At 34.6% G+C, this 25679-nt stretch overlaps 1 protein-coding gene across 6 annotated transcripts in view; it reads right to left on the reverse strand.

Moving 5' to 3' along the window:
• The window catches only part of PPP3CB (protein phosphatase 3 catalytic subunit beta), a 46273-nt gene that overhangs the window by 4473 nt on the left and 16121 nt on the right, over positions 1–25679 (reverse strand). For 2 of the 6 annotated variants that reach the window (XR_004980444.2, XR_008508506.1), the window contains exons 5-14: positions 25375–25520; positions 19936–20075; positions 19760–19837; positions 19566–19660; positions 17949–18074; positions 15893–15970; positions 11360–11444; positions 10385–10482; positions 965–1022; positions 282–353 (exon numbers count right to left, since the gene is read on the reverse strand). Coding sequence is in view for 4 of the 6 variants with exons in the window: in XM_036385597.2 (XP_036241490.1) it covers positions 3071–3249; positions 4897–4926; positions 10385–10482; positions 11360–11444; positions 15893–15970; positions 17949–18074; positions 19566–19660; positions 19760–19837; positions 19936–20075; positions 25375–25520 (1055 nt within the window). In the remaining 2 variants the exon portion in view is untranslated. Of the gene's footprint in view, positions 1–281; positions 354–964; positions 1023–1559; positions 3250–4896; positions 4927–10384; positions 10483–11359; positions 11445–15892; positions 15971–17948; positions 18075–19565; positions 19661–19759; positions 19838–19935; positions 20076–25374; positions 25521–25679 lie in introns of those variants that run through there. The other 4 variants (XM_036385598.2, XM_036385597.2, XM_036385600.2 and 1 more) reach the window with 4 other exon arrangements.

Consider the following 25679-nt stretch of genomic DNA (forward strand, 5'->3'; position numbering starts at 1 on the left):
ACAAACTTCCTTACATATGAAGCACCTTAATACTTAATAATTAAAGCATATTATTACGTGTCTTTTTATGTGACTGAAAATCCCTACCATTTCACTTGTCATTCAAAGCAGTATATTGATTAAATCTGGTTCATGTACTATCACAAGGAAATGAACAGATGAATAGACTTCTATGTTCTATTCTATGTGAATGTAAAACATTAACCTGTTTTATGGCAAAAATATTTTCTTTCCCTTCTTAAAATGCTGAAAGCATAAAACTAATAATGCAAACTACTTACAGTTTTCTGGGTGTAAGGAAATAATTTCTTCTCCCAAACAATATAAGAATTAGAGACAGCTCCAGACTCCACCTTACAGAAACACAGAAAATGAGTGCCTCCTTTACAAACAGCAACACCCTCAGACACAACCCTGTTACCTGACTACTTGCCTAAAAGGTGACAGGAGAAACACAGCATGAGAAATCAGGCCAACAATCCAGTGTATTTTCCTTTACTGCAGATCTGCCTTCATAGCTGGTGAAAACTATTACAGACAATGGATACTGCAAGGGAATCTTTACAGCAGCAAAACAGATACTGCAAGGGAATCCTCACAGAAGTGAACATCATTGCTGCTGGGCACTTACTGCCACACAAGTATCAGAACCTGTTCTCTCCAATTACAGTGAAGTCTTTCCACACAAAGACTGAATCTGTATTTTCTTAATATATACAGTTCCAGCTACTCGAAATCCTTATCACAACCAAGATCTGAGTATCAAATCAGGACACATACCTTCTTGTGAGGTTGTGACATTTTCCACTAGCATTTACAAGGAGAAAGGTACCATCACCATGTTCATCATAAAATTTCAGTTGTACTTTGTAATAGGTTTCTGTTCTTCTCTAATATGACACTGTATGCAGACTGTACAGCTCGTGGGGATAGGAGTGCTTCGTAAAAAAGCCAAAAAACTTACCATTTTTAACTTGATCTTCTGGACTCAAATCTGAGAAGAATTTCCAATTAGAATGCATCTGCAATAAAGTAAAATTGAATATTAAAACTCCCCTTATCAACAGTGTCTTATCTTAATTCTCATCCTGTTCAACAGCTTGTCCTTAGTTTAAAAAGAATATGCCAAAAGGCTAATTTGTGTGTCTGTACAGAGGGCCAAAACAAACAATTTTTTACCTCTGCCTAAAAAGCATCCCCAACACACTTCAGCAGTCAAACCAACTGTTTAGTTCAAACCAACATATGAAACACAGCTATGCATAAGAATCTTTTCTAGAGTCCGCTAACCCTGTTCTGACAAGCCTGTACAAACCAAAAATGGATGTCTGGTTTACCACGCACAAAATATTCCTGAGAGAGAACTCAAAAGCAAAAAATAGCAGCAGGAATAAAATTTAAATTACATAGTGAGTGTTTACATTCAACTAGTTCTCTGCAAGCTAAATCTGACCTTTTATGCTATTTTTTTGAATGGCTTAAATATTGAAGGCTATTTCTAAAAAATTTGCAAGGCCAGATTAGACCTATGTATGCCAAATAAAACCAATACACAGTGATAGGAGCCGCAGCCCATGCACAAAATTTATTGTGTGCTACCGTTTATAAAATACTTGAATAGTTCAGAACATGCATAAAATTTCCAACTTAGGGGTATGTACAGATTGTAGTTTATGGCAAAGAAAAAAAAAAAAAAAAGAGATGAACTCTAGTGACATAAGTTTCAAGTCGTGTTCCAGGGGATGAGAAGGACATGTAGCAAATGTCAAAATATATAACAAAGTACACTGGCAATCAGTACAGTCCATTATTTGTGAACAAATTAGCACAGGGCTTCAATTTTTATTTTAACCAAGCAGTCCTGTAGATACCAAAATACATGCAGTCTCAAGTTTACACTTTCACTAATGCCTTAGCAGTTGAACATAGCAATTGCTTACGCGCTGCTTTGCTTAAACAAAAAGTATGTCCGATACAGGTTCAGTTTCCTTTACAGATTTAAAAATAATAAAAAAGCTTGCAGCTATTCAGCCCAGTGATTGTTAGCTATTTATGCAACCGTAATACTCACAATAAACTAAAAGTACTTATAACATCTAGGTAACCTATAGATGTACATCATAGGTCTATATATTAAATATTTGCAAAATGAAAACATGCATACACAAAATACAATGCCAAGCTTTACAGACTTGATATGAATCAAAATTTACTTAAACAATGTACAAAGTTCAATTAAAAGTACCTTAAAATTAACACTTCCATACTTTTCTTACTTTTAAAATTAGTATATATATTTTTTTTAAATTCAAGGTGGGGAAAAGTCTTGAAAAAGCTGGGCAAAAAAGTTTCTAAATTAAATATTTTTTTTTAATCTGTGTTCAAGTAATAAACATTCCTACATAGAAATCTTCTGATAAGCTGTAACTAAAAAATACAGTGAATACAATATAGAATTAGCAACATCTAAAGGAGTAAACCTGAGGTCAGCATTTTACAGAATGACCAACTGAAACGTTTTGGCATTTTTTTCTGTTATTTAAAGTACAGTTTTTGCAGCCTCAGATATTTTAAGACCATTCTAATCTATAATTTTAAAGACATATCATGAAACCAATGTCCATTAATAAATAGTTAGCTCTTAGGGTTGTATTTGAAAGTCTGATTTAAACAAATGAACAAACAAACTACCTCTACTGAAAGAAAAATCCCATTTGTAAACTTAAAAGTGTTGACAACGTAAGCGTAAGATGCTAGCCTAGGTGTGCTTTAGTGAGAACAGTCCGATCCTTTCCCCAGATCTCTTCCGAAGCTGCAGCAGCCAGTGATGGATGTTTGTGTGAAAGGGTGAGGCACACGCTCCCGGGAGGTTGGGTCACCGTGTAAGAGAGGGGCTGTTGTCTCAAAAGCATGATGGTCTCTCTTTAGTGGGATCAAGTCAGATGGTTTTCCACCTCGTGTAAGTAGTCACTTCAAGTGATCCCCCTATTTCATTTGTTGTCACATCAAAAAGCAGTAATCTAGGAATTCTCAGGCAGGACATGAGTGAGTAAACCAGAAGCTGATGTGGTCACTGTGCATTGTTGTTGCCAGTTCCATTGTTTCCATTGGCATTTGCTGTGTTTACAGTATTAATACCATCTTGCTGAAGAGCATCTTTTCTTGGTGGCATTCTCTCATTGATCCTATCCAAACCTTTTGCTTCTTCAAAACTGCAGATTCTATGTTGCGGAGAGAATCCTCGTATTGCTTAACAAAATGCAAATTTGATATGTCAGTAATGGAAAAATAAGATGAAAGCATATACTTTTTCTAACAAATGATGTTTAAAAAAAGATTAAAAATCAGCCAAAGAAACTTATTGCCCTGCAACTGTATTGCTAAAAGATTCTCTAACCTGCTTTCCTGGAATGTTCACAGCAATCATTGTTTCAGTTCGTTACAAAAAGAACAAAGTATGGCAAATATTCTGCAAGCAGGAATCAAGGGGTTTAAGCCCACTTGATTGCTTCTGCGTGTCCCTGGTGGGGCCAGCTATCACTGCTGTGCTTTTGCTGCTCAGCTCATTGGGCCAATCTTAACATCCCCCTGCTCTTCAGGGCAATGTCAGTAAGATCTAAGCAGCACAGCAAGTGCAGTGGAGGCAAAGCAGCAAAGGGTTACAAAAGTAGTGGCAGATTTACATCCTGCACACACACCAATGGCCTGATCCTGCAGTTTTCATGCAGGCAAAACTGCAGGATGTGGTTCACACTGTGCTAATCATGTGGATGATGGAAATGGACACAACCACAATCACCAAGTTAGCACTGTGGTTCAACAATGGTATCATTTAAATACACATGTATTTAAAGTATAGAAAATAGGTATTATTTTGCTACTGATTATTTTGATGAATGAGGTCTGTAGTTGAATTTACACCTGAAAATGGCTGACCACATAATAAGACTGAAGTCTTTGGGATGAAATAATTCTTTGGAGATTTAAGTACAGCTTTCCACTCACAACAACAGGACCTCTTGCAGGTGTGTGTGAGAACAGAATATGGCACTTGTTTATATTTTTGGAGATCTGACTTCCTTAATTAAAAAAACAAAGAATACAGTCATTAAACGGTGCTTTGCAACTAAATCTGAAAAACCCCAAAGGTAGCTCTCTCTCTCAATGGCTAGGCTGTTTGTCATTAATTTCACTGAATTCTGAACAAGAAGAAACTAAAGTCTCTCTGAAAAGAAACAATCTGAAGTTGAATACTCTGAACCAAATAATTTTATGGCATTTTGCTCAATACCAATAATAGAGGATGTATATACAACTCATTTAGCATAGAAGCACTAATAATCCATTGAATTTAACATGTCTCATAAATACTAGAAATAATTTTGATCAGTAATTTATATTCAAAATCTATAGAAAAAAGTTATATGTCTTGCACTACCAGATATCACAGAAAGTTAAAAAAAATGTTCAAAGCCATTAAATATATTTTATGAGAAAAGGCATGCATAAACAACCCTCCTTCCACATATAACATCCCTCCCCCCAATCAAACAAAATCTTCAGTTGAATGCAGAAAAAAAACCACTAAACACTTCTATTTTTAAGAACTTCGAGACAACATCACATATCACAACATGCTATTGTACAAAAACCTATGGCATATTCTGTAAAAATAAAAAAAAGGAGACCAAAAACCCCCAAGAACTTCCCTAAAATATTAAAGATAATCATTATCCTAAAGCCAGAAATGAATGTTACATGTAAAATAGATGAATCAATGCAGTTGATTCATCTCTGCTTGTGCAAGTTGAAAATAAAACACACCCACACAGAGTACTTTTGAATTCCCTCCCAGACACCACAGATCTCTGCCAAGGGCAAAGACTCTGATCATACCTTTTTCAGCCTCAATTGCCTCTACAGTGGCTGTACAGAAGTGAGCAGATGCATGCAAAATGAATGAGAAAGATGAAGAGTGTAATATCGCACAGCAGAAAAGGCAATGATCAATTTAATATAGTATGCTACGCCAGATTCGATTACAATTAGTTAAAATGACAATTAAGTTTTTGGGGGATTGTTTTTAGGTCTAAGTGAAACTTTTCCTAAATTTTAACTAACAGAGTTATCAACTAGAAGTTTGTCTAAGTAACACTAATTGAACTGATGTTATTAACTATACATTTCTGTAACTTTTAGTTGTGATTTTTGTTTTGATTTTTTTTTAAGACAGCAACAGAAAACTTCAACAGATGCTAAAATTGTGGTATGGTTTTAAAAAATACAAAAAATCTATTTGAGACTATTTCTGAAGATTAAAATGCATTAGTGAGCTTCATTAAATTACCAGGAGTGACACTATAAAAATAACACCACCAGCATTTGAATAATAATAAAAAATTACTTTTCTCTTTAGCTCCATGAAGTTTAACTAGTACTTCAATTTCTCACAATATTTTAAGCTAAAATGGGCATCTCTGAGAATTGAATCATGAAATTTAAGCCAAAGAAGACAAATGTAGAAAGTTAGTTAAATCTGCATATTTAAAAAGTAAATTGTTTAGCTGAATCAATGACAAAGTCTACAGCAGGAAGAGGTCTGGATTTAACATAGTTTTAGTGGGTGAATTAATGTGAATATGAAGAACATCTAGCTCACTAGCTGTTTTTCTAACTAAATAACTATGACAACTGCTTTGATTTCTTATGTGTAAGATCTTTCCTCATAATTTTAGCTTTAGATAGCAAAGCTTTAACATAAGGTTATTATTATTACAACCTGAACTGTAGCTAAGTCAATCACAGTAACAACTTTTTACCTCCTCCTCCATTTGCCATGCCTCTAATACCATAATTTCAGAAATATTAACAAAAAGTAGCTTACATAGTGGTAAACCTACTTGTGTGGTGCTTCATACATACTGTTAACAACAAAAATCATGGCAGAGTATTCAAGCAAGTGCTGGGGAAAATAGCTCTATAAGAAAATAGGGCATTAGATGAGAATAGAATTCTTTAAAGAGATTTAAGTTTATTACTTCTCATTTCCTACCCAACAAAACCAATCATCTACACTGTGCCTACACTATCTTATGTATGAATTGCCTACACTATGTTTTAAGCTCACTGTTGCATAAGGTTCTAATTTTCACTGAGATAGTCTAAAAAAATCAGATACTTGCATTATGTAAGTATCCAATAAATACTATTTTATTTCATAAAATAATATTAAATACTTAAGGAAAATGCAGCATTTTGAATTTCATATACTGCACTTTCCATGGAACAAAAAATGAAAAAAATGTTAAAACAGTTCTGCACTGAAATCTACAGAGACAAGGGCAATTCCAGAATCAAATCAAAAAGCCACTTGAATGGATGCTTATTTATTTTTACTTTAAGGGAAAGAAACTTTCTCTATTTCTAAAAATAAATTACTTTAAGAATTGTTTTAGAAAGTCACCAAATACATATATGCAAACTATAATCAATTTGCCATACAAATATAAAACTATGTAAAGAAACCACCTCTTTCCACCATTTTCTGTTACCTGTGGAGTCTTTGTTTTCAATCTTTTCCTGAAAAGATCATGAATACTGATTTATCTCTGCAAATTATGTCGCTTGGTCATAAATACAAATTTCAAAATTTACTCCTAGTTCACGCTACTTGTAGTACTACTATTCCAAAAAGACCTTGGAATATTCATCACAGTTAGGAAGAAGATAATTTTCAACTTGACATAAAAGAGCAAACTGACTGGAAAATACAAGCACTTAAAAAACCTGTAGAGACTCAATTTGGAAAATCATTTTGTTGGATTCTCTTTTGCAGGTATATCTAATTAAAATTTTATACTTTGTAGACCTTGATAAACCTCAAATTAATACTGGACCACATGAACAGATAATTCTGAAGTCTTTGCTCTGAAAATTCTCAATAGAAAGCTCATTTTAAGCAACAGGTTTCAATGGCATTTCTATCCTTAATTTCAGCTCTCCTCTTGTTTTACTTAATGGATGTATCTGATAGAAAATCCTTACCAATTTGCAACCTAAACACAAAAAACTATCTTAACTGCTTCCTGACTAATAGCAGGGGCAGTAGGTCAACTGATATCCATGGAAGTACTTACAATTATTAATTTATATTTCTGTTTAGTATGTTGCTGAATAAAGCTCTAGGTGTTTAGTCAGTTTTTAGCAGATGTTGGCTCAGTTTGGAAGCTAATTTTATTGAATTCAATTCACAAAATAAGTCACTAGGAAATATTATTTTAAAGACCAGTACTTAATATTATCTTTATTATTTCAGCTACTATAATGCAAGCAACAAAAACAATAAAAAACAAATTTACATTAAAAATATTAGAAATATACAAAGACCTGTGGTTTCCCAAAGTCTGTTTTTAACCTAACACATTAAAGCTATCAAAAAGTAAGTTATGATTCTTAAAAAAAATATATCTATATTCATGAAAAAAGAAATCATACATTGACATCTCCCATAGGATATAGGCTTGCATTTTTTTCCAGAATTACACTTTTGAACTGAGCTGTCTTTGCTGCACTCTGCATTTGCCATTCCCCCCATGGCTGCTCTGTGCTGCAGTGAGGATCTGTCCTGGGGCTGCCTGGAGGGATGGCAAAGCCACCAGGCAAAAACACCAGGCAAAACCACCAGGCACTGCTGCTCCGAGCAGGAGGAGGAGGAGGAGAAGGGTCAGCAGGTCACAAACAGAGCAGCTGGGCTCTACAAAGTCCTGACAGAACAGTGGCAGCTGCTAAGACCTACTATGGAAAATGTTACTGACATTAGGAACTATAATAGGTAGATATGCAAAAATTGCATGTGTGTGTATATCTATTTGCCCTGATAGAATTATTTCAGCCAGCTCTCTAGAGAAATGTAAATATACACTCCAATTTCTTATAACTTTCAAAGCTGCTTATTGATTTAACAGTAACCGATGTGCCATTGAAAAATGAGCATCTGTAAGACTGAAACCAGGAAAACCTGGGACATACTGGTCAATTCTGTATATCTTTAGGCCAACAGAAGAACAGAATAAAAAAATTACTTCAATTTAAAATTACTTCAATTAAATTACTTCAATTACTATGTTCTTTTATTTTTGCAAGCCTACGCTAGTTTAAATTATTGATAATATACTGACCAACATAGTACAAAATACTTCAAAGAGTAAATATTTGTAGTAAGAAATATAAACTATACTATCAGTGACTGTATTTTTTGTAAAGAATATAAATTCTCTGATACTACAATGGCTTAGAAAATGGTCAGTTAGTGAAGTTTTATTTTATTTTTGCTTTACTGCTACCTTTGCAATTGAGCATTAACTCTAATTTAAAAACTACTCTCCTAAGACTGAAACAGTAACATGCCTATCACTAAAAAGAAGTTACTTCCATTTAAGAACTAACTAATTTATTTTGAACAATCAACATGACTAAAACAAATGAGGAATATTAATGTAGTGCATCAGAGAATACTGCCATCGAAAGTTCTAGTGAAGAGAAAACCCACACCCACAAAAATCCAGTATAGATTTTGCATACTTTCCAAATGTCCCACATTTTCAGTAATGGTAGAAAGTCATATGCATTATGAAAAAAAAATTTTCAAGTCAGTTTGATCCTCCCTGGTATTTGTAATGCAACATGGATAAAAATTTGTTAAATGAGTGAGAGGAATGCAGACTCATTTTTAAGCATAATAAAATTTCTTATTAAACAATGAAAATTAAAGCTAGAACATATGCTTTTGGAATAGTTGAATGGATTAGGAAACATACACCGTTTCTTGTTATAGACATTCACAAAACAATCACATACATACACTGGACATATAAACTTACTTGTAGACATTATATGTCCACTGAAAAATGATTTAAAATGTGACATTTGTGTTTCAAAGCTATTAAAAACCAGCTTTGATAGTTTAATAGAAAATGTAGTGAAAGGCTTTTAAAAAACTACATAGGAAATATAAGGAATTCAAATAAACAGTCTAAATCATGAAATGAAAAAAGCAGCTACTCTTGTAAAGTAGATTGTGTAAAAAGTGGTATTCACATATCACAATCTTTCAATAATTATAAAATTCAGTGTTCCCACACTAAAGTTTTATACTTCGTAGTAAAGCCTGAAGGTGGCCAATAAAAAGTCTTTGAATATGTTAAGAGTGCTGCTGATATGAAGCCCAGTTTCAGACTGGTGTTTTTTAGTTATTCACCACTGTGAGCAGAAAACATGGACTTCATTCTTTTAATACACTTGGTACAAGCTCATAGCATCTTCTCCCTAATCCTAACTAATCATTACAGGCCTTGTGAAAAATATGATCCAATGATTCAACAAACTAAAAAAAGAATGAAAACCTTTTACAAAATATTCAATGAGCCAGATTACCGTTATATTTTGTATAGAGTTCTTTTTATTTTCATGCAAAAAAATATATGCACACTTAATAACACCCTTTTATTTTGATTTATTTACAAGTTTTAAATTCAATCCCTTTATTCTCAACTGATTTTATAACAAATGATTGAATATTTTTCAATTACATTGTTGTTGAAAACGCACAGACAGTGTGCAGCAGCAAATGCAGCAAACCTCAAAAACAAGGTGCTACAACATTGCTTCTACATCAAGAGACAGACAAGTGTCTGGGATAGTGGTTTAATTTTAACACTTATACAGACATACATCTATACCTAGAGAGAGACAGACAGATCTAAGAAAGCAGCTACATCTGCAGAGGAAGGAAACAGCATGTTACAAGGACAATTCAGGGAGGTCAATTATACATAGAACATTTGACAAACAACATAGAGAACAAACTTTGGCATTAATTACCAGGGTACAAAACATAGCACATTCCAATCTGTCAATGGAGTGTAATATGGAACTATGCAGTCTGTAGCTGTTTGTTAATATTAATATCAACAAGTATTTGACATTGTCAATGAAAATACTAACACAGCTATAATAAAACCATTTTAATGGAGAGCACACAAGTAATGATGCAAAATTACACTGCCATTTTTTTATCTGTAATGACTAAATGCCTCAATACGAGATCTATAAGGTCACCCCACCTGAAAAATTGTAAACTAAGGAAGCTCAGAGTCTGAAAAACATAGCTTGACACTGCTGAACTAGTTGGCTTTTAGTTTTATACCCTGGTTAAGTATCCATTTCACATTGCCTGATTAACACATAACACTATGCTTGTATCAGCCGCTAAGACAAGAACTGAAAAGCATAAGAAATTCCCTGCATGCATTATGTGTGGTGTTAGCAAAAGAGTGAGATGTGCCCCAGTCCATCTGAGGCACAGCAAGTTGCATAACATCATTACCACTTTGCAGGGTCTGTCGTCCTCCAGCCAACACTCCACTAGGTAACATTCCAGTGGGAGTCAAACCCTTGAGTGTCAGCACACTTTCACTCTCCTCCCTGGGTGAAAAAAACAGTAACAAAACCTTAAATATCTGCACATGAAAACTTACATTAAAGTAAAATAATGGATGGGGAAAGGGACAGCCCAGTTTTTTGCTGTGTTTTAGGCATGTCAAGACTGACTGCAAATACAATTTCCAACAATTTAAAAGGCGAAAACAATTCTATTCCATACCAGTCTTTCCTCTGCCTAGGAGTTATAAATGCTTGCTACTTCTGAACCAAATTCTGAGCAGTTATTCCCATGCAGGTTCATTAGCTTTGAAATGAGCACTGAATGCTTCATGAGGTACAGAATATGTCTCACTACCATAAAACAGGCCCCAATTTTGTCTGAAATGTCTCTACTTTGGGAAATAGGAACTTTAAAAAATTACCCCTATTTGAGCAATTATGTTCTGTGGAAAAACAGACATTTTGGGTACATAGGATGATGAAATCTCAACATTTAAAGAAGATGGGATATTTTTTAAATAGCTGAAAAGAAACAAACCAAAACTGAAAACAAAACCCCTCTACTCCTCAAGTTTGTGGTATGTCAGAAATTTTCAGAGTCAGTCCTGACCTCCTTCATTATACACTTGATTTCAGTCTCTCCATCTGGTATTGCCTTTCCAAGACTCTTAGTTAACAGCTGGACAAACAACATGTACACTAAAGATCACATTGTCTAATTTCTTGCAACGTGTCTCAAAAATAACTCAAAAATATTCTTCAACCAAAAATTCCATCAACAGGGTGTTCCAATATGCCAAACCAGATTCTGATGCACAGTGATCTCCCTGAAAAATCTTTGGCATTCATTATCCTGAAACAGAGATGTTTACCTTGCATATGTAATAGGGGTTAAGGAATGCAGAAATCATGCAAGTACCTGAGAACAGAGAAGACTCTTGCCATCTTGCCAATTGCACGAATTTTATTTCTGATTATTTCCTTCCTTGCGGCAGCTGTACCTACTTTCAATAGAAGAAGAAAGAGTCTCAAGCTCATGATTCTTTAGAAGGTCATTGTTTTAAAGTGCATCAAATTTAACAACTGTTTAAGTTCAGTACTCTTCATAGGAGGTCACAAAGTTATCAAATTAGAGCTTCAGAATGCCAGCAAAATCACCATCACCTCTGTGTCCACAAAATACACACAAAAAAGTTTAGATTGTTCACAATGATTCTCTAAACCTAGTAAGAACCTGAACTACCACCACTACAGTGTAGTAACTATAGTCACTCATTTACCTAAATTTTACACTTTAAATTCTTAGTACTGACATGTACTAAGAATTGTGTATGTGTGTATATCAACACGTAGGCAAGTAGCCTAATATAGAAGCCAAAGAGATACTAAAGCCACAAAAATTCAAGATTTTCTAATTGTTACACAGCTGTTCAAGAGAAAACAGTGGTTTCCTTGTTTTTATGTCAGCTACCCAAAACACAACTCCATGAAAACCCCTCAGAAAATAAACAAGCAAAAAACTGCAGTGGTACCTTTCTTACCATTAAGTCTGTGTTCCACATCATCTTAGGTTTGCATCATTTGCAGAAATTACAAATACCAAAGATCTGGTGTAAATACTGCATATTCCACAGGGCAGAGCGATACCACTTATGACCAACAAAAGTGAAGACAAAACTCTGAAAGGAGGCTTGTGATTAGGAAGGAGAGCCACCTTTGCCTGCCTTGACATGAAAACAGAAACACCTTTCTCCAACACCCTTCTCCTTTCTCTGGTTTGTTTCAATGTACAAAAGTCATCCTTCCCCTCATCTTACTTTCCCTTTGCTAACTCCTCAATTTTATTAAAACAGTAGAGGCAGATGAGGAGGTATCAAAACCAAAATCCTTACTTCTCCTCAGCCATTGGAGAAGGAGAGCATTAATCACATCAAGTACGAGTAACTCAGTCATACTGTGAATTGAACCACAGGGGACCAAGAGTGAACAAGCTCAGACAGGTCTGTCAGGTATTCCAGAACTCCATGTACAGTGTTGTTCAGGCTTGGGAGAAAGGCACACAGTAAGAAGCTGCCAACTAAATTGCAAGAACGTAGAAGAGAGGACCAAAGAAGTGGGCAGAGGAAGAGCCACATGTCCAAAACTGTCCTACTTGCACTCAAAAAGGGAGCTGAGCTGTGGAAGAAGCTGTTTTCCATCCCTGCTCACTAGCACGGGGCTTCCCCATGAGGGCACAGACACTCAGGCACAACAGTCACACTTCTCAGACCACAGCTGCAAGGACACAAGGCCTTCTGTGGCACAAGAGTGGGTAGACTTTCCACCCTGAACACCAAACCAAATAAAAGACAAAAGATAAAGCACGTAAGGGCAAACAACAACAACAAAACCACACAAGACAGAAAAGGTGTAATGACAAAGAAAAAATGGGGGCAAGAGACAGCCTTTATAAGAACACAATGACAGAATCTTGGGGTATGACAAATACCTGCCAGTCCACATAAATAAAGCAAAAAAGCCAGCAACTGTTGAGTAAATTTTTTTTTAGACAAAGTTACAATTTTAACAGACATAAAACTAAAAAACTGGCAAAACAGGTGGCTCAGGAAAGACTTGGAATAGGATAGTATGAAACATTCAATTTTTACTGAAAAAAAATTTCCTTGAAATCTTAACTTTTAATTTTTAAAGTTGTAGAAATTTTTGCTTTCTCTCTTTGAACACTACTGAATAGCTACTTGAGAATCTGGAATGAGGAGACTCTTTTAGAGTTTGAGAAGCTCAGGGCTAAGAGGGACATCAAATATTTCTCTTTAAGTTCCTCAATTTTCCTTCTACCTACACCAATCTGCAGGCTTCACTGATGCCAAGCTGTAATGTGCCAAATGGAAAGACTTCAGGCAGTGCTAGTCTCTGTGCTCTAAAATGAGAAAGGTTGCTTTGGGGTGTTTGGTTTGTTTCACAGGGTATTGTTTGTTGGGATTTTTCATTTTTGTTTTTTTTAAGATGATTTCTCATTGCCCTGGCCCTCCAGAAGCAACACAGCCAAGGCAAAAAGCCAAAGGCATCACTCCAGGCTGCAGCACTGCACTAATGTGGCCACTCAGTCCTGGTTACTTAGAGAATGGCATCTGCTTGCAGAAGAATGTCTTGATTACACCCCAAATTATAGGAGATATGACAAAGAACTTCCCCATTTCCCATTCCCAAGGCCTGCATAAGAAAGAAATTCTGAAATGCTGACATGTTATGCCCCCAGACATAACTTCTGGAAACATGTCTATAATCTAATGCATTCCAAAGTATTAGAAATATTCTCTGGAACCAACAAATTCACACAGAGAGAAAAAATATTATTAGGCAAGTAGTAGCCAGAAGAACATCTCTGCACGAAACTATCTGTCCTGTGATTTCTGAAAAACAAGTGACAGACCATGAATTTAAGTTGGTAACTAGGCTTCTTTTTACAATTTGCATCTGGCCAGTTTCAAAATTCACAGAGAATTAAAAAGTACTTATTTTGACATCTCAGTTAAGAAGACGAAATGTACCACACAAACCAGATTTTGGAACATTTTATAAACACATTTCATGCACAACCTTAAAAAACAGCTCATGAGGAAAGTATTAAAGAGCAAGACAGACAACTGAAAGCTCCCTACACATGCAGGACCAAAGATAAAATTTTAGAAGTAGATAAAAGAATGAAATTCTACAAAAAAAGGAATGAAAAAAGAAGGAAAAAAAGTCATGCACAGAAAGACAGATGTCTTGAAGTATGACTTCTCATCACAAAATACACAAGTTTTTATAAAATTCCCATTAAAATGGTTAATAATCATAAAATATTACAAAATAACTCTCAATAGAAAGGTTATTTTCTCATTAATACTTTAGACTGTCAGGTTCTGTGGAGTCATATTTCAAAACATTCCTACTCTGTCTGGTCTGTACCTTTTTTATTGCCATATATGAGTCGCTCTTCAGATGGAGAGTCCAGAAAAAAAGGAAGTGAACGATGGAGAAAAAGGTGAGTGAGACAAAAAAAAAAGATATTTAACTTGGCAGTGGTAATAAAGAAGGAATGGAGAAGAAATATGAAAAAAAAAAGGAAAATTGCAACACTTGAAAATGCATTCATCAAACAAGAAGTGCAATTGTTGAGAATATTTAAAATTTGACGAATAACAAGTGAATGCTTGAAAGTCAACAGTTAAAAAAAAATCCAACCACATAGAAAGATAAAGCATAGACAGTACCTAGGTGGCATAAGAGATGCATCAAGCAAAGAAATTGTTAAAGGAGACAGAATAAAAAATAATTCAAATTAAGAAACTACAGACAGGGCATATGCAATCAACTGACAACTGCAGCTACTCTGGCAAACATAAATCCTAATGCCTCAGAATACCACCACACCCTGCTTGGTGCAACTGCTTTATGCTCAGTTTAGGAGATTTACTTGCATGAAGATCAGGAATTGACTGTTGGTAGGATCACTTTTGACACTTCTTCCACGTTTTCACATTTTTGGCAATCATCTAAATAGCAGCAAAGTTGAAGTGGCTCAGAACCAATGCACTCCAATGGGAAACACACAGCTGCTTAGCACAACACTATTCTGCTATTGAATTTGAACACAGTAATGCTAAGAAAGGGGTTGTGTCTAATGTCTTTACAAATGATCCTTTCATGTTCCTCACAGGCTGAAAGTTTTCTTCCTCCTCCTCCCCCATCAACAACAATTCACCAGATCAGTTCTGTTATTGGATGAAATGAAGCAAGTCTGAAAAACGTTTAGGTGTGGCATTAAGTACTTCTGTAAAAAGCCCAACAAAACTAAGTGTGATATGCTAGGCCTTCATGTCAATGTTGCTTCCTAATCATCACACTACAAACCTCTCTTAACAATCTACTGTATCACAGTTTAAGAGACAAAAAGATGTTGTAATTCATTACACAAATAGACATAATACAATGTACATAAACAAGTTGTCCTTTGAACTCAAATGCAGACTTAACCTTGCATTTCAGACTTTATTTATAGTACTTTGCCATAAAAATATTCTGTCTGATGTTCTCCAACATCAACTGTTATTGAAGGGCAATAATTAAGAAATTTAGTGTATTCTAATGCATTTATTCTAAATAGTAGCAAAGTAAGTTAGTATGTTTCAAATTTCAAATGCCAAGACATTTGGTGAATTTCCCACTAAAAGTTTATTTTATATTATAATCAGATATGAGGATTTGCAAAGGTTACTATTACTGCTTCTCGATCACAAACACAAACGCAATTCCCTTCTCTGCCTCACCAAAAGCATTGTTTTCCACAGAAAAATTTGAAGGCAATTTTGTTCAAATGCCAGGCAATATTACACCAGTCTGAGTTAACTATTGTTTATAAGTTATTACAATTAGGAAGATTTACATATCTTAAAGTAAACCCTACCGTCAAATTGATCTTCTCCCTCTGTCATCAGCTCATCATCAGAGCAAATGCTCAAAACATTCACCAACATTTCTGTTACTGTATAGGAAAAAATAAATCTTAATTCATTCTGTGTAGAATTTAAAATATTTCCATGTACACAAAATACAGCTAGTCACCAGCAACTCTAGTGAATGAACTTCTCACACCACAGCCATCGCTCAGTAACCTCATTTCAAAATAATTCTTGATGTGAGCTGTCAAAGAATTTAAAAAGCTCAGAAAAATAAGCAGCTATAAATTATACAACTAAACATTAAAGAATCAAACAACTTGAACATTCCTCTCTTACAAGTGGTTCTTTTAGATAAGACTTTTCTTGTAAATTAGTAGTTTTATGTTAAAAGTCAAGTACTTGAACTAGTTTTTATGCAAACTTTACCTAAATATGAAAAATTTTGACTGCTCAAAATCAAGCTCGAAGTGAAAAAGCTATTCTATGCCTGACAACGGCAGGCATGTAGCAGAAATACTCAAGCAGAAAAATATTAGAACATAAATATGTTAAATATAAATACATAAAACATATTTATATAAATATAAATATCTATTTGTATTTTCAAACTCCCCTTAAATATATTAACATAGTGGATACAAGATTTTTGAGATGAGTTTGTGTATTTTTTCCCCTCCATGAACATTCTTATTCTGCCTTTTAATCTTTCCGATGTATATCAGACTCTTTCTTAAAATATTCAAACCTTCTTCTACATGGAGTATTCAGAAACCTATCCCAAAGGCAGTAGGTTAAAAACCCTGTCAATTGCTGCCTACGTTTATCCATGACTAATTCATACAACCCCAGTGTTATCTGCTATGGCTGTATTCTTCATTCTTGGGAAAGAGTTACTTGCTACTGTAAAAAAACCCCAAATTATTATGATTTTGATCTGATCAATGCAGACCTGACAATATTGACATTAAATCCCTCACCAAAGTGGAAACATGCATTTGTCCAAAGGCGAGGCTACCTAAGGGCCATGACTGCAGCAGTCTGAAGCACTGAGCAGGGCAATGAAACACTCACTGTTAAATAAGCTGCTGGATATCATTACCAGCAATGCAACAAAAGCAAAATACACAGTAGCAACCCTTTCCTGTTGAAAACATTATCTACTGCATAATCAGGCAAGAGAGATACAAACCAAATCTTCTTTCAAATGTCAGGTCCCTTCATTTAAACATTAAAAAAAAATTGTTGAATTTGTTAACCACAGTAAGAAGTGTCCAAAGTATTTGCATGTAACTGCTCACTAAAGACAACATAAGCAAATCTAGAATCCTAGGTTTTTATGTCCTTAAATACATAACTGCAGGAAGCCTAAAACTTAGTTAAATTTATTTTATTTAAATTAAACTTAAACTAAATTAAAAAGAAACTTTCAAAGAAATCTAAAGAGCTCTCCAGATCTCTCTTTATGAAAAGAGCAGTTTCTCTCATAGAAGGATTTTAAACAGACCCAAATAGCCTCTAACCTCGTTACTTGCCAACTGAGGACTACTGGGGGCCCCAGTGTCCTAGATTCAGAGTTATCATCTCTAGAGGGAAAAGAAAAAAAAAAAAAAGGAGGATCTGTGCTAAATTATCTTTTTTACAAGAAAAAATTATAACTGAAAAACTTATCTTCAGTGAAGGTCAATCTGTTATAGCCATATAGGAAAGTTAACATTTTACACAAACATCTCAATATAAATTTATACCTATAACTACACAGGATTAATAATGTATATAACTTAGCATTCTGTAGAGTATGAACAATTTAAATATTAACTTCAAATGCAGTTCAAAGGTGCTACTTAACAATGAAGATGCACACCTCCAATGGAAATTATAATTTAACATCTTAGCTATATTGGATGCAGTTCTAACTACCTTGACTTGAACAAGTAAAGAAAACAAACACAAAAATAATGCAATTCATCTTTCATTGATAAATATATTTTAAAAAACAAAAATCCTACCAACATTAATCTGGGAGAAATAAGATATATTAGTTGATGCATAAAATCTACTAACCTTTTTCTCCAACAAATGGCAAAGACCATGTGAAAACATCCATAAAATTTGGTAGCCAGTAAGGATGCGGAGAACAATTGAACTGACGAATATTCATCACATTGTTTTCATATTTTAATACAGCAGCTACAATGAAATTCAAACATTTCGAAAAGAATGTTTAAAACTTTTGAGTACCACAAATGTAAAGTCACAGGTTTGGCTTAGGTCTATTTATACTTTAGACTAAATAATCCCAAAGGTATTCCATTCTCTTTCTTTCACAATATTTACAGACAGGTAACTAATGGAGCACTTTGGATTTTTACTGTGTATGTTTCACTCTAAGGTACTGTGACATGTCAATACAGGTCTGTACTGTCCTATTTTAGGTCTACAATCAACAAAGATTTTTAAAAGTCCTGAAAAGGTATAATTTCAGTAACTTTAACAAGACTAATTCAGAACAGCAGTACATTCAGTATATGCAAATTCAGGTTCTATTCTTCATATGTGTCTTCCCATGCTATAAGACTGGAGTAAAACCACAGGCATCTTGAAGATGAGGGAAAAGAGAAAGCATAAAGAAAAAAGACAGAAAACCAGAAGCATTCTAAAGCTAAACAAGTAGTTGACCACATTTTTCTATACTTACACTTGCATCAGACTGGGAATAGCTCATGTGAAAAAGGGTTCTATGAATACAGTATCCATAGAGATAGTGAAAAAACTTGAAAAGCCAGTTGAAGATATTTTTACTTCCCCTTTACTTTGCAATCAGTGAAAGTAACAACGGCTCATCTTTTCCTGTGTACAGTTATGCACCCTACAGAAGTGGTATGGGCTGGGGGTGGTTCTTTATAGGTGGGTGGAAGAAAATGCAATGTATTTAAAAGAAAAAAGGTGTTGGTTTCAAAGGAACACTACTGGAACATTTGGAGATCATTCATTCATCACATACTTGAAATGCCTTACTTTAATATCATTCTTGAATTTCAGCAGGATTTATTTTTAAATTCCGTTGTTGAACTTTATTCTCATCAATGAATAATACTAATTCACAGCTAAGCTCGTTCTCTGTAATTCTGACTTGCAAATCTTTCTCCACACTATTAAACACACTTCCCCTGTTCAACTCCATCTTAGCAGAGGATGGACAAAAATGGATTTCTTGTTCTATACTTCCATCTTAATATTTCCAATGGTGATCAGTATTTTGATCACTACTTGCTCTTCTTTGATTTCCCATATATGGCCATTATGGGAATTACAATCACAATTAAGATGCTCAGATGCTAAAATCCACAATGCAAACCACCTTCCTGGCCCACTAAAAACAATGAGAGCAGTGAATACTCACAGCACAGGGAAACCTTGCCTGACTGGATAACACCAGCAGATTTAATCACAAGTACTAAATAGCAACAACTTTCACAAAGGAAACCTCTGACCACACTTATGCTTCAAGGTACTCCTCTTACAGGAGGTTGTCATTTATGGCTCTTCTTTATAACTTTCATGAAAAGATTTTTTTTTTGTCCTTTAGTTTCTTAATTGGAAAAAACAGTTGATATTAGATTATCTACTTAGACAATTTTATTTTATTATAACATACAATTACTAATAACAAGTTCTTACCTTTATTATTGTAGACATCCAGGTAATTAGGTGCTGAAAAAATTGTTATTAAAGATGGGAACCCTGTAGTTTGACTTTTCCTGTACATTCTGTAACTGTAAAACCAAACAAATTATATTACATCTTACAGCAAATAAGCAATTAATTTTTATTTTACATTGCGACTATTTCCTTGAAAGATACAAAGTACTCACCCTGCATCTTGTGCTTCGTGTGCTCTAATGATTGACAACAAATTATTATTTTGCAAAAATTCACAAACTGCTGGATAGCTGTGAAATGAAAACAATTATGAGTATAAGATATCCTCCTAAAATATTCAGGAAGAGTCAGTACTAAAACACCCAACTAGATCACAGCATACTCTCACCTATAAAAGTAGGAGCATCCTCTGACTGTGTTATGACTGAAATGCTCTGGTGAATTTTCATTTCCAAAATCTTCTGAAGGATCTGACCACAATAAGTCACACATTGGTCCAAAAGCTGGAGGCTCTTTGAATCTATCTAACTGTTTAGAAAAAAAAGGCAGAAGCACAAATACTCCTTAAATATTAAATTTTAAAGTTTTACACATTTGTTAACCTACATATCCATCAATATCAAACATTTTTAGAATAAATCCCAACCATATCAAAGAGAAGTAGTTTCTGTATAGTTTTTCCTCTCCTCCTCATGAAATAAGGCACAGGCATGCCAAAAGAACCAAACCTGTTAAGAGCAATAAGATTTATTAGTTGTAAAAAGAAGGGAGATAACTTCCAGACTGATGGATATGTGTAATACAAGGTCAAGATACAGACAAGGAACAAAATGGTCCTTTTTCATGCACATGCCACATCTACCAATCTGGAGATACTACCAGGAATTAGAAAAGAGAAACAGTACAGAAAACAGGAATTGTAAAAGAAAAGCATGAATAAGTAGCACCAACTAGAAGAGACTAAATATATATTACGAAAAGACCCTAAAAATCCAAACCAAAAAAAGGAAAAGAAAAACCACCCTGTAACACCCATCTCCATAATGGATCATTTAACAATGTAATGAAGATGCAACTGGCCCAGCTGGCTAAGGCTTTTTCATACAAGCTTTATTTTTCAGCTCTATCCCTGATGTAACGGGCCATAGAATTTTGGCGGATTTTCTCTTGGTTTCTCTCTTGCTGCTTCCTTATTGATTTAAACTTGAAACACCTATTTTAGCAGCCTGCAAATTTCCGAGTAACCACAGTCAAAAGGGGCAGAAGTTAAGGAGAAAAGTGCATTTGTTAATGTAAAAGGAAAATGCCCTGCTTAATTAAGTTATAGGCAATCAATCTCTGATGTCCCAGAAATGAAAGCTGATATCCCAGGTTCAATGTAAAGTTTATTTGGTCTTTATGTAGCTGGAGTTTGTTCACAAGATGATTTTATCCAAGAAATGTAGGAACGGTTCTTTGATGGACAGTGCATTTATCTCACTTCACTTCCCATACCAAAGAAGATGACTTTGATGGTACTAGAGAACACTTAACTCTTCATGACAGGCTCGAAGGGAGGTTTGGTGAGCACCTGGTGAATTTGACTCTAACGGTCCATAGGAATCCATTCAAATATGGAACCAGCAGTAGTGCCAAGCTCTCTCATGCCCTGGAAAATCAGAGCTCCCGAGGCTGCCACCTGTAACATAAGTGGAGAGGTCCAGATCTTTACAAATTCCTGCCAGATAATGGTAAGGCAGGTATTAACTGAAGTTGTTGTTGGAATTTATTCAATATTAAAATCCTGTGGTTTAACATTTTCCACACTGGATGATAAACCTGGTATGGAGTATTTCTTCCAGATTGAAGAAGTCAGTCCATCAACTTCTGCAAGTACCTGAATTTCTGTAGATTAAACCATCAAGTTTCTAAACCTCCAGCAATAAATATGGGTCCAGAAGCTAACAGAGGCATTCACACAAGGAAGTTTCAACTGTTTGCTGATTGATGTTTCCTGCAATACAGAAGGCTGAAAGTCTAGAAAATATTTCTAAGAATTTTTCTTTAGTCTTCAGGGATTTTCCTTACGACTTTGGCCAAATCAATAGAGACATTATAAATAAAAAGTTCTGGCTGCCTGCAATTAACACACCTCTCTCCCAAAACAATTTCTCATAGCATTGAAACAATAATGCAGCTATTTCCTGAAGTAAGGTGAGTTTGTAAAAAATAAATATACTTACATACACTTATACATACGGTACATATACTTACTTACATACACACCAAATCAGTTTCTTCTTCACTAGAAAATCTACTAACTGGCACAGTTCTCAGGATAGCCCAAAATTGAAGGAAATGTCCCTTCAAGCTACTCAACCCAGACTACATGTATCAAATCAGAATAATCAATTTAAGGGCTTCTCTACTATTGGCACAGGAAGTAAGTTAAAGGACATGAGTAAATTCAAAACATCTGTTACTGATTTAACTATTTCTGAATGTGCTTTGACTATAGCAAAACAGAATCTCAGTACAAACTGGCTTAACATTTTTCTAAATATGATTAAGGTAAATGAGAAAGACAATTTTCCAGAATAAGAATCAATACACCTGGTGTTGAAACTGAACTAGGTAGTGTATTTTTTATATACTGTGAAATATTTAAATCTATATTATTTTCAAGGTACTATGCAGTCAGGACAACTAACGTGACATGCATTATTCCTCCACATAGATGTTTCAATTCAGAAGCACCAAAACCTGAGAGGCAGATTAAGGTCCAGCAAATTAAAACAATTTTGCTTTTGAGACAAAAGACCTTCACAGAAGTTTCACACACAGACACCAGTTTTAATTAATCTGTCCTAATTTTCTTGAGAACTATCACCTAATAAAGCCTAAAGAACAATGTGAAGGCCAGTGAAAAGTGGAAGCCCTCTTACATATTACTGAACAAAAGGATATTTCAGCAGGGCACAGAAAAGAAGCAAGGTATTACAGATTCCCATTTGTGCTGCCATATATTTCAAGGCAATTTGATCAAGTCTTAGTATCACCAAAAGCTAAACAAAGAGTGAGCATCTGCTGTAAATGAGGGAAAAAAAAATTTTGTCTCTCTTTTTTAGACTCCCCATAATCTTACCTGGATACTTCCTTCTTTCTAAAATGCTAGGTTTGAAAATGACAATTCCTGGCATTTTGTTTCAGTAGAAGTCTTGGCAGTGTAAATGAAATCAACTAAACATCATCTCTAAGTTGATGGACATGTGTCTGAAAGAGACACTCTTTACCAAGACAACCGCAACATTCATGGAATTGATATTCACAAAATAAATATCAGATTACCACAAGTTTGACAAACTTCCATTTTGGCAGAAACACAAAGCACCTAAAATAACCTTTCTGGTTAGGATTCAATGTCATGCCTAGTATGAAAGCAGTCCTCTTCTGGAAGTAAATTTATGACAGCAAAAATAATAGTTTAAATTGTGTAGTTTATTCACCTTCCTACATATCAATACTGATTAAAGACTTCATCCAGAAGAAACTGCACCCGGCATAGAATTTTTCTTTAGTTCTTAGGTGATTCCTGCACTATTTATAGAGCTGTGATTTCCCTTTTATGCCAGATAATTATGTCCTTGCAGCTAAGACCTCTCCTTAGTAAGAACTTCTGCTAAAAAACCAGAAGGCCTGAAATATTATACAATTCTCTTGATTGCTTACAGAAGTAACTTCACACACCACACTCGTACCCCAAGTATATGATTTTTTCCTAGATATAAAGTGAGCATTTCACATCACCCATTTAATTTAAATACATTTAAAATATCAGTGCATGCCAAGCTCTAATGCAGCTACTGAAGCCACTGCCCATCCATGACTAGCACCTTTTTCAGGTTACCAGATGAGTCTTTAAAAACGAAGAAGGCCCAAGGAACAGTTCTATTAACACTGCCTTACATTTATAAATGTGTTTTTCACCAGAAGAAAATACAATGCAGATTTTCATATATGCATATAAACATTTCAGCCTAATGTAGCCTTGAACATTACAGAAGCACATCTGAAAATACAGGCCAAGACAAGAAGAGAACTACCTTTTAGTTACATTTACTTGATACTGTGAAACCTGATCAGCTACAAGACTGAGACTAGCAGAAAAATGAATCACAGTCCTGTTATGAGAGTGGCTTTCCAAAATGTTTTTCCAGAGTATGTTTTCTATATTACTTTCCAGAAAGCCTTGACCATGCTCCTTTCCATCTGTATCGTGAGAAGAGTTAAGGCTTTGTGAGAACGGCACTGTTAAGTCTCTTTGCTTTCTTACTGCCCTTTCTCTGCACAATGCATTTGGATTTCTGTACACGTCAGTATTTGCTCTGACAATGCAATGTGCCTCAGTACATTTTCCCACTTACACCACTGATTGAGTAAATACACTTCCTCTCTGTTTCTGCCATTTTCTTCTCCTCTCACATCACTCTGCTTGGCAGTGTTATATCTGTAAGCAAAATAAACTGACATTTGAGGCTCTGAAATGGTCCAATCACTACAAAAAATCCCTAATTAATAAATACAGTGAATTCAAAAATGAGATTCAACTCGATGGCCTATAAATTTGAGAAAAGGGAGAGGTAAAAAAGAAAAACAAAGCACAAATAAAGGAGAAAATGCTAAGAAAATGAGAAATGTAATTAATGAAGATAAAAAGACAAAATAGGCTGCAATATGTACTTTTATATACTATAAATGCAATTTAGGAGCATGCTTTTACTTTCTCTCTGACATTTAGATCCTTTTACAAACAGGCCCCCATGTACCTTCTTCCAGATGTGGATAAACCACATTTTTTCTTCCATCCTTACCTATAATCCAAGGCTTTCTTAGAACCACCTACACATATTTTAAGCTGAAATCATTTGCATGTTAGTTGTTCCTAATCATAACAGGAATGGTTTTGAGTTCCAAGTGCAGCAGTCAAGATGTGAGCTAAGTTAACTTAAAGAAGCTTAAAATGAGTATGCAAAAATGAAGGCAATGGTAAATTTCATTTTGATTGAAAATTCCCATCTGATACAATCTCCACCTGACAAGCTATCCATGCAAGTAGAAACCACGTTATTAGAAACAGATACCTCATGTTATCACAATCTTCTGCCCTTTAAATTGCACACCATGATTTAGTGTTTCCATTGTGTAATATTTAAAAAAATCTTTTAAATTCTTCTTATTAATATACTCAGCACATTCATCACAGTGAGAAGTACTCCTCAACTGTTACTCAAATGCCTACCAATTTTGCCATTTTAAATAGCAATCTGAATTTCTATTAAATACTGCAATATCTCACTTTGTCTAAACTAAAATCCACATATTTGAGACAGTAAAAAATTTTCAAAGAAATTTGAGAATAACTGAAACATGATGGTAGACACTGGAAACAATTTTAAGACTACAATTAATTTCAACAAGTTTTCTCCTGGAAGCCATGAGAACACTAGCTCTTATCTAGAAAGAAATACAATGTATTATTTGGAATGGATATGAAACTCTTCACATGTCCTACCTGTCTCAAAAAACTATGTGAGGATTTTGAGGTTTCTTCTTTGTGTGTGTTTTGTAACAGTCCTAGCTGTCCCAATGAAGTCTACTAATTGAAAATGCACTAGATAATCCATGAGATTTTAATTATGATACTGCTTAGCCTACATTTCAGCCCTGATTTACACTTCAACAAGAGACAAGAACAGAAAACATACTGACAACTTCATAAAGATGACTTTGTACAGCATCATATAAATATCTCTATTTTCACTTATTTTCAAATGCACAAAATACTCACTCTCCTAATGTCATCTAGTGTATTAATTTCTGGTGAAAGTCCACCATGAACACAAAGAAACTGTTGATTTAAGAGAGCAGCAAGAGGGAGACAATCAAAAGCTTCCATACAAGCATCATAGACTCTTTCAGAGTACTTTATTTTACCTGCAGGAAAGAAAATAGAAATCATTAAAAAATCCATAGTATATGGATGAAGTACTCTAGTGGATCATGGTTATAAGAATATATATCAAAGTGAATCCTTAAAAAAGGTGAAACAATGATTATTTTGGGGTTTAAATGAGCATTTCCAAACACCTAAAC

The sequence above is a fragment of the Molothrus ater genome, chromosome 8, assembly GCF_012460135.2.
Source record: "Molothrus ater isolate BHLD 08-10-18 breed brown headed cowbird chromosome 8, BPBGC_Mater_1.1, whole genome shotgun sequence".
Taxonomy (NCBI): Eukaryota; Metazoa; Chordata; class Aves; order Passeriformes; family Icteridae; genus Molothrus; species Molothrus ater.